Source organism: Neophocaena asiaeorientalis, unplaced genomic scaffold (assembly GCF_003031525.2).
Source record: "Neophocaena asiaeorientalis asiaeorientalis breed wild unplaced genomic scaffold, Neophocaena_asiaeorientalis_V1.1 scaffold91, whole genome shotgun sequence".
Classification (NCBI taxonomy): domain Eukaryota; kingdom Metazoa; phylum Chordata; class Mammalia; order Artiodactyla; family Phocoenidae; genus Neophocaena; species Neophocaena asiaeorientalis.
This window is the reverse complement of record NW_020173198.1, coordinates 2,767,280-2,777,512: the sequence shown is the minus strand read 5'-3', so window position 1 is coordinate 2,777,512 and position 10,233 is coordinate 2,767,280. Positions and strand designations below refer to the sequence as shown.

Below are 10,233 nucleotides of genomic sequence, written 5' to 3'. Positions count from 1 at the left end.
CCCAAAAAAAAAAAAAAAAAAAAAAAAGGAGTTAAGTACTGATACATGCTACAATATGGATAAACTTGAAAGCATTATGCTGAATGACGGACGTCAGACATAGGGATCATATATTGTATGACAGCATTTATATGAAATGTCCAGAATAAGTGAATCCATAGAGACAGAAAGTAGACTAGAGGTTGCCAGGGACTGGGGGAATGTGGGGAATGGGGAGTGACTGCTAAAGGGTTTCTTTTGGGGGTGATAAAAATATGCTAGGAAAAGATAGTGGTGATGGTTGCACCACCTTGTGACTACACTAAAAACACCACTGACTCGTACACTTTAAAGTGGTGATTTTATGTATGTGAATTATATCTCAGTTTTTAAAAAAGTATAGAGAGGTCCCATGTGCCTTTGCCCAGCTTCCCCCAATGGTAACATCCTACGTGACCATAGTACATTATCAAAACTAGGAAAGTGACATTGGTATAATGTGCAGACCTTCACACACGTGTGTGTGTGTGAGTGTGTGTGTGTGTGTGTGTGTGTGTGTATGTAAGTTCTTTTCAGTTTTTGTTTTGTTTTGGTTTCTTTTTTTTTTTGCGGTACGCGGGCCTGTCACTGTTGTGGCCTCTCCCGTTGCAGAGCACAGGCTCTGGACGCGCAGGCTCAGCGGCCATGGCTCACGGGCCCAGCGGCTCCGCAGCATGTGGGAACCCCCCCGGACCGGGGCACGAACCCGTGTCCCCTGCATCGGCAGGTGGTCTCTCAACCACTGCGCCACCAGGGAAGCCCAGTTCTTTTCAGTTTTGTCACATGTAGATTTGTGGAACCACCACCACATCAAGATGCAGAACAGCTCCATCACCTCAAAGGAATTCCCTCATGCGACCCTTTATAGCCACCCCTCCCCACACCTGTCCCTAACCCAGACAGCCACCAACCTATTCTCTATACTTTTTGTCCTTTCAAGAATGCTATGTACATGGAATCATACTATATGTAACCTTTTTGAGACTGACTTTTTCCCACTCATTATAATGCCCTTGACACCTAACCAAATTGTTGTATCAAGAGTTTGTTCCTTTTTAAGGCGATAACTTATTAAATCGGGGCTACTTCTGAGGGCAGTCCAGCATCTCCCTGGGGGTGTGTGGATCTGTGTTAGGTTAAAGCTGGAGAAAGCACCTATGTTAGGAGTTAGACAGTTACCTCCTGAGAGAGGCCTTCTTCTCTGACCATCTATTCTAAACTAGTCCTTCCATTGGCCATTAATAATTCTCTCATATTTTCTTCGTTGAATTTATTCCCCCACCCCCAGCCCCACCTGATTTTTTTTTTTCTTGGCAGTGTTACTTGTTTGCCTCCCCTCCTGGCACAGAGCTGGGATCTGCTGGGCCAGGCGCCCCCCGCACTCGGTATTTGTTGAGCAGGTGGGTAGCAGATGCCGTTGGCGCCTCCCGCAGGCCCTTCCCACCTTGGTCCCTGCTGGCTGCTCTTCCCACTGCCAGCACACACATTTCTCCGATGGAGGGTCTGTTTTCTGGCCTCCAGGGCCCACTCTGCCTCCCCTGTAGCAGGCCCAAGCTGGTGGGGAACTGAGCCCCCAGGAGCAGCCCTGAACCTACACTGATGGGAACTGGGGTGTGGATACCCCAGCTCCCTTGTCCCGGAAGTGGAGTCACCCTGAGGTGTGTTTCACACTGGCTCCCAGGTTCCCTGGTGGCATGGAGCTCACAGGTGTGCCTAGCCTGGTAACACACTCTTTATGGAATGCCTCTCCCCCTCTCATTTCCCCACCCACCAACTGGTGTTTCCTTCACTGTCTAAATCAACTCCTTACACTTGCCTTGCCTCAGGGTCTTCTCCTGGGGCAATCCAAACCAACACAGAATGAATGAATGAATGAATGAATGAATGAATGAATGAATGAATGAATGAATGAATGAATGAATGAATGAAAAACCTAGGTTTAAATCCTCACTCCATCACTTGGGCAAACCACACCTTTTCTGGACTCTGGTCTTCCTTCGGTGACACGGGTGTTACTGCAGTACTCACCTTCCAGGGCTTGGAGAGAACCCAGTGAGATAACGGCGGTGCCCAGGTGCCCTGATTCTTGTTCTGCCATCGTGATTACCACCTGCGATGGGCAGGTGCAGCAGACGCTCTCCTGCTGGCCTGGCACCTGGAGGTTTGCCCAGCGTGCCTTGGGTCAGCCCTCGGCAGCTTCCCGGCAGCCTTCCTCTCGGGGACTCTGTCTGTGGAAAGGAAACATCAGAAGGCCCAGTTGCTAATGAGGCCCAGATTTACCCACAGGTTAATGTTCTCCGACTTTGAACACCACGACTCCCACTTAGCCCTCCCGTTATCCCTCCTGCTGACGGAAATGTGATGGGAAATCAATTACAGTCCCCTCGCTTGTGTCTAAGGGTCAGCCTTCAGTCTCTGCCTTTGTCAAGCAGCCTCAGCGACCCATTTTAGGCTCCAGTGAAGAGAAGGAATGAGACTCCCCTGCTGGATTTGAGATGTGCTATCTTTGACCCCTCGCAGCTGCCCAGAGCACTAAAAGTTCTCGCAGAGCTTGAGAAACTTGCCAGAATAAGTCAGAACCCCTTGAACTCATCTCTCCCCCTTAACAAAGCAGCCTCCTCCCTCCTGAAAGGCACCATTGTCACTGGGACAAGCCACCTCTGTCCTCCGTGCAGCTGGAGCCTGAGCCTCATGTCTCCTGGGGGCCAGCAGACCCCAGAGGCAGGCACGGTCCTGGGGATGGGAGCCCATGGAGACACTCTCAAATATGGGGCGATGCTCCTTTTAGATAAAAGGAACAACTTCAGCCAGTGTCAGAGATACAGGTTGCTTATTGGCAGATGGGACTTGTGACTGTTCAGCCCCTAAGCAGGGCCCCTAAACTAATGCCTGCAGGGGCCAGGCAGAAGCATAACCAGGGAGGTGAGGTGGGTGTAGAACGGTAGGGAATGGTGAGGACTGGGGCACCGGAGAGCAGTGTACTCAGCTCCAGCCAACGGCTGTCAGGGACCCCGTGTCGTCACGTCTCCTAAGTCTGTAGACAAGCCAGACATCTAGCTTTGAGGGGGAGGGGATATCTCCCATCTTAAAGTCTTGGCAACGAATTTGCCTTTAAAAAAAGCAAAACACTTTCATGAGCTAGACAAAATAGCTCTGCCGGCCAGAACAGTTTAGTCTCTAAAGTTTCGGTGAGAGAACAGATATTAGGAGGTACATTTCACTTCTCTGTTCATTTCTTCATTCAACGATTGTTCAAAAAATTCAATTTAAAGATTTTTTTTGTCATTGACCAGGTGCCAAGGAACTGTGCTGAACGCTAAGGGTTCTGGAATGAATTAGAAGAGCTCGCAGCTGAGTGCGTGTGTATGTGTGTGTGCGCGCATGCGTGTGTTGGTGGGGGGGTGACATGGACATGAAGACAGGTACTTGTGGGACACTGAGTAAATTATAACCTCAGGTGTTGCAAGGAGCCGTGGGCACCTGGAGAAGGGAGTGATTGTGTCAAGGGAAGGGGTGACAGTGGGGGAGACAGCACATCTGAGCTGAAGTTCCCAGGGGGAGAAGGGCAGGAGGGTACTGCGCTCAAGAGGCCCAGCCTGTGCAAAGGCACAGAGGCCGAGCCAGCATGGACACATTTGGGAACAACTGTGTGTTTTGTCCAGACAGAGAGCAGAAGAGGTACCCAAAGAGACAAGAGAGGAGGCGACCAGGGCTGAGAAAAGTTCCCTGATTTCACTTTTTCCCGTCTGCGTCCCAAGCACTCATGATACGAAATTTTGTTGCTGCAAATGGAAACGACAGCAAGGCTCCCCTGCTCCTCTGCCTCTTTGGCCTTGAGAATGGCCTTGGCAGCCTCGCTGGCAGGCGGAAACTGCACACAGGGGTCCCAAGGCTTGGAAACCCTGAAAGGGAACAGAATCAATCCTAAGGCTCAGTGCCATGGCCCCGTCCCAACAAACGCCTGAGCCAGTTTCTTTCTTTTCTATTTTTAAAAGTTTTAAAATTCTACAGGGTTTTACAAAAGAAAATCAAAGGCTCTGTTTGCCAGGTTAATCAAATAGCTCAAGTCATGGCTCTTTTCCCGTCCTTCTCCTCCAGTCTCTCTCCCCAACAAAGCCGATTAGGTTGATTAAAATAAAGCCCGCTGCATTTTAAATTTGGTCTGGATGGCAGGGGCAGAGGGGCCCATGTGACAGCTTTGTGCCGGGGACAAGGGTCAGTAGCCTGCTCCAAAATGCGGTCCAGATGGGGTGAGATCTAAGACCCCACCCAGGATGAAGTAGAGAAGGTGGGTGGCTTCCCACCCTCATCCTCCCCTGGTTTCCATAGTCACTGCCTGCTTACTTTGGGGTAAGGCAGAATTGTGCTAACAATAACAACTTCCTTCTCTTGCTGGCATTTCAGGGCAGGAAAGACCCTTCCTTGTGGACGTGCCCCTTCCACCCGCCGCTCCAGCTCTTTTTTGTTATCCGCAACACGAGACAGCTGCGTGACTTTGGTCTAACCAAGATCAAGGTTTGGAATTACTGCACGGCTGACGGCGTAAGTAACAGGCTCCGGTTCCTGGCTGGGCATTTGCCTGATGGAAGCACTTGGTGCTTTCCCGTAGCCTGATTCCCGAAGTTGCACAATGGGCACCACGAGGCCCCGTTGCCCTTCCTCCTGGGTGTAGCAAGCACCTGCTAGGGGATTTCACTTTGCGTTGTCAGAGTCCCCAGGAGCAGAGCCTCCGCTGAAGGTTTGGGAAGTAGAATCAGGTCACCTTTCGGGGGAACCGGAGAAATATGAACCGAGGCGCAGTTTTAACAGACACACAGAGAGGTTACGTAACGTGGCCCAAGGCACACAGCCAGTGAGCGTCAGAGTGAGAATTTGAATCCCTGCAGTCAGACTCCAGGCCCATTGGCTTAGCCAGTGCTTCTCCAACCGTATCCGCAACAACTTGCCTGGGATCTTGGTAAAAAGCGGGTTCTAATCCAGTGGGTCTAGGGCGGGGCCCGAGATTCTGCACGTCTAACCAGCTCTCACATGTACCAGTGATCCTGGTGTGTGCACCCCACTCTAAACAGCCAGGCCCTTAACCTCTGTGCTCTTCCGCCCCTCTGGTTTCAGAACCCCTCCCTCCTTCCCACCCTCATACCACTACCCAGGCCCTCATCCTTGCTTTCTTCTCCGGGCTGTTTTTCACATGTTCATATGCATTTATTCCTCCATTCAACCTTGATTAGTGAGCACATCCTAGGTACCATCAGGCTTCATGATCGATTCTGAGCGCACTGATGTAAAGACACCGTCCATGCCTTGGAGGTACTCCTTATCTAAAAGCTGGCAGACAAGTAAATGTGGACATATGAGGCAGTGTGATGAAGGCCTTGATAAAGCTGAACCCAGAGAGCCACGGGTTTCAAACAGAAGCCCCGGGGACTCAGCAGGGAGCGCAGTGAGCAAGGAGGGACAGGACTCCCTCAGCCTCTCTCGGTTTCCCCTCTTATGATAGAAAAGGGAGCAAAACTTGTTTTACTTTTCTTTCTAATCTGATATAAGGGAAGCAGTAGTACAAGCGAGATGATAAATGGCAACCAATCCTCGGCCTCAATATTGTTAGAGAGACGCTAGGGCCTGGTGGGGAACGTGGCAGACTGGCAAGCGCATGGCCCAGGTAAAGGGCAGGGCATTTTTCAGCTTTAACTAATGACTGATGTGGAGCAATGCCAGCCAGTGCTGCTAGACCTTCTGAACGTTCCCAGAGAGCTGGGAATCTGGATTTTGAGATGAGCTATTCTGTTTGCAAATGTCAGAAGCTAATTTCACTTCTTTCGAAGCCACCATACAGTTCAAACCAAACTCATCTTTGGGCTGGAGCTAGCCATTCCCAGTCTGCGGTCGCTGGCGCCTGGAGGAGGGAGCCCGCCTCAGGCTGGGAGAGGTCAGGGAAGGTACTCTAAAGAGCGCATACCTGAGCTCTAGTGGAAAGAGAAGCACTGAGCCAGACAGAAAAGGGAAAGCCTCTCCAGGTAGAGGGAGCTTCGCGGGCAAAGGCGTGGAGGTGTGGAAGAGTACAGCCTCCTAATCGCTCTCCCTGACCCCAGGCCCAAGCCTCCGGTCTGCCTCCAGTAGCCACTGCGAGGTCTGATCACGACTCTGCTGTTTCAAGCCCTCAAAGGCTCCCCTTGATCCAGAGAATCCAGGACAGAGGGCCCCTAATCCCTGTGCGTCAAGCCTGCCTCTCTCTTGGCACCCGCCCCTTGACCAGGCCACCCTCCAGAGTGCCAGCTGCTCGTGGCTCTCCACTGCCCTCCCTGGTAGGCGCACCTTTAGTCCCTGGCCCCTCCCATCTCGCTCAACTCAAAATGCTTGCCTCTGCCTTGTATTCCTGGGAAACCCAGACGTCCCTTTCTCCAGGATGCTCGCCTGACCCCCTGACCCTTGTGCACTTCTGGACCTCATGAACTGGTTCTATTGCCCCTGTACCAGGATGGGCACTTGTCCCCCCATCACACTGTGGGCCTCTTGGGAGCAGGGCCTGAGTCATCTCCACCACTGCTCTGTTCCAAGTAGAAATACATGGTTGTCGAATGAATGAATGAGTTCATTCCCCCAAGAGCCCATAAGCAATTGTCTCATCCTTCTTGAGATCCAGATGAGAGACTGAGAGTAGGAGGGGTTAGGATGCTTGCCCAAGGTCATAGCGCAGGTTAGAGGCTAGCTGTGGCTCAACCAGGAGACTCCGTGCCCCCTCCCACCTTGCCGTCCTTCCCTCCTGTACCTCTTCTGGCTGGTTCTTCGCTCACCCACTCACCCAGCCGTCCCTCCAGCTCCCGAATAACCATCTGCTAGGCTCTGGGGATCTGGAGGTTAACATGGCAGACGCGGTCCCAGCCGGCTCTGTTCACACGCGATGCTGCCCCAGAGAAGTAACGAAAAGCTTTCTCTGATTTCTCTGTTTTGATTTTTTTTTTCAAACAAATGCCTAAAGTTTAAATTTGAGAAAAAGTCCAAACTATTGGAACAAATGAGAAAGTTCCTGTGGGCGTGTCAGCCTCCCCTGCCCGGGGTGTGCGCAGGGGCTGTCCTCTAGGCCCCGGATGCAGCCCCGGCCCCATGTAGCTGCAGTGCATTCCCAGCATCTAGGGCTGGGTCCTCTCCTTCTCCAGTTCACCCGGCACTTCCCGGCAGGCGGTCACCAGCATCTTCTGGACTGGTTAATGAAACGGCACTGGCTGCCCAAGCCCGTGCCCTGTAGCTCAGCCCTGTCATCAACTATATCGCTCAGGCCAAGAAAAGCAGATTTTATGTGCTATATTACAAAGAAGATAAGCTTCGTCCCTTTTGACTGAGGCCTGCCTTTCTTCTTTAACCTGCACTCGGCCTTCCCTGTGTGCTGAGAATAGAAAAGGAGCAGGACACCAGGGCGTCATTGCTGTTGCGGGCGCTTCCGGGAGCAGCCAGCTGCGGGGATTAGAGACTTGAGGTGTTTCTACACAGAGGAGTGTGTGGAGGACCGCAGTCCCCGGCAGGGCCACCACTTATGTAACGCACGCCTATCTGTTGACAGAATTTTCCGGGGGCAGAAAGCGCAAACAAATGCAGCTGCCGGTTGGTTTCATTTAATATTCTCCAGAGAATGCTATTACCATGTGTTTTAGAGGAGATAAAATGAGAGTTTATAGGAAATATAGCTCAGCCCAGGAGACACGGCTTGTTAAGACAGTGTTTTGTGTCTGGGAATTCAAGGAAGCAAAGTTCAATGTGAGGCTCTGATCCAACCAAGGCTTATTTAGAGCATAAGAAAAGAAGGTGCTAGAAGAAAAGGAGTCTCTTATTGGAAAATCTGCTGCCCGTTTAATCCTCGGGCTAACTTGGATGGGTTCCTTCCCCCTCGTTGTTAGGTGATGCGGTAAGCGTGAACCGGCCCGGAGGAGAGGACTTCCGGGCAGGGTAAGGACACGGAGGCTAGTATCCGTCCACGCAGGCACACAGGGCGGCCCGCAGATGTGGGTACTCATCACAGCTGCTGTTTACCCAATACTGCATGCATCAGGCAGGCGTGAAACCCCCACTGAGCGCTCCATAAATATTTGATGCCTGAACAAATAACTGAACAAATGAATCATCTCAATTAACCTCCCAACCATCCTACAAGGTGGATGTGGTCGGGCCCCACGTTGTAGATAAAGAAGCTGGGGCTCAGGATAAAAAGATCCTGCGGGACAGATAGCTGCGTCTGTTTTGCCAACTCTGCTTGGAAATGGCTGCCTGGAGGGCTGTCTTGAGAAGGATTTAGAGCTTTTCTTCTGGTTCATCCAGGAAAGGGTGTGTGATTGATCAGTGATGCCTGTCTTGGGCTCAAGAGGAGGGCGCGATAATATGTTTGTCACATTTTCTGATGTTTCCCCAGATTAAATGACTGGCCCGGCTAGTGAGGAGTAAGGGACTGAGGTGGGAAGGGAACATGGGGGCTGTGGGTTTCCCTGCGGTTTTTCTCGACATTGCTTCCCCTGCAGAGCGACATCTGCTAGGAGAAAGGAATCAATGGTCTCCCTCCTCTAGGATGTAATAACCCATCCAAAAAGTGGGCTCTCAGCTGCTCGCCACGGTCCATCTGTTTCCGTTTATAATAAACACATCCATCATCTACGTGGCACCATTCCGTCACCATTTTCACCTGCGGCATCACCATGCGGATGCCACCTCCAGCCTGGTCACAACAGCAAGTGAGGCAGGACCCAGTGATACATTTTATGCACGGAAATGGTGCTCACTAAGTAGTTTTTGAATTAATTAATTAATTAATGTTCGATTTCCCCAATGGTGTATTTCTTTTCTTTTAACTTTTTATTTTATATCGGAGCATAGTTGATTAACAACCTTGTGATAGTTTCAGGTATAGAGCACAGTGATTCAGTTATACATATACATATAACTATTCTTTTTCAAATTCTTTTCCCATTTAGGTTGTTATGTAATATTGAGCAGAGTTCCCTGTGCTCTACAGCAGGTCCCTGTTGGTTATCCATTTTAAAAATAACAGTGTGTACATGTCAATCCCAAGCTCCAGTGGTGTATTTCTGTGACTTGTCATGGTGATCCAGGCCAGGACTGCCCAATAGAACTTCTGATGATATTAACATGCCCTATCTGCCCTGTCTAGGGCAGTAGCCACTAGCCCCAGGCGGCCACTGAGAACTCGAATTGTGGCTCCCGTAACTGAGAGACTGCATTTTACAATTTATTTCATTTTAATATTAATGTAATTGTCCACATGTGGCTGGTGACTACATATCGGACCATAAGGGTCTTGGTGCTCAGGGAGCCATGTTGAACGAATAGACAAGGTCCTGTTCATACAGCCCTGTCCCTTCTCATGAGGAAGGGACAAAAAAAAAAAAAAAAGGGCACAAGTGAATAGTGTCATTTCAGGTAATGCTAAGTGTTCTGAAGACGATAAAATCAGGCAACGGGAGAGAGGCAGGAGGAGAAAGAGGCAGGGCTGCTCTGGACAGGTGATCAAAGGCCTTCCCCAACCTGGATGCGAAGAAGGAGCAGCCATGCTAGCATCAGTAGGAAGAGAATTCCCAGCAGGGGGCACAGCAAGAGCAAAGGCAGGAACACCCAGTTTAGGCAGAGACTGAGCTGGTGAACAGAGGAGAGGGTAAGGGGAGGTCCCAGGGGTAGGTGGGAACCGGGTCGTGTGGGCCTTACCGGTTTGGAGGCAGAATAGGGGGATGCTCAGAGCCAGCCCAGCTGAGGCAAACCCTGGCTCCTCCTCTTCCTAGCCACATGACCTTGGGCATGTTACTCTATGCCTCGGTTTCCTCATCTGGAAAATGGGGTGATTATTGTTCGGTTAATACGTACGAAGTGCTCAGAATGATTCCTGGCCTTTGTGAGCGCTATACAAAGGTCAGCTCTTAGTATCATTATTGGAGGGTTTTGGGCAAAGGGTGATACAATCTGATTGAGGAATTTAAAAGATCACTCAGGCTGCTGTTTGGAGAAGGGATCAGAGGGAAGAGGGAGCCCCAAGAGGAGGCTTTTAGCATAGTCTAGCTTGGTGGCTTGGATGAGGGTCACACTGCTTCTGGAGTGCACCATGGGTAGATTCAATTCATCCCAGGGCAGTATTTGTATTTTCAGAAAGGCCTCTTTTTTAGGCAGGGTGGCGGGCGGGGGTGGACTTTCAAATGAATGCAAGTGAAGAGATTAGTTCAATAA

At 50.6% G+C, this 10,233-nt stretch overlaps 1 protein-coding gene across 4 annotated transcripts in view; it reads left to right on the top strand.

Annotated features, from left to right (window-relative positions):
- The window catches only part of KATNIP (katanin interacting protein), a 203,647-nt gene that overhangs the window by 136,578 nt on the left and 56,836 nt on the right, over nt 1-10,233 (top strand). For all 4 annotated transcript variants that reach the window (XM_024744312.1, XM_024744311.1, XM_024744314.1 and 1 more), the window contains one exon: nt 4,423-4,560. In XM_024744312.1, the coding sequence (XP_024600080.1) occupies nt 4,423-4,560 (138 nt within the window). The remainder of the gene's footprint in view (nt 1-4,422; nt 4,561-10,233) is intronic.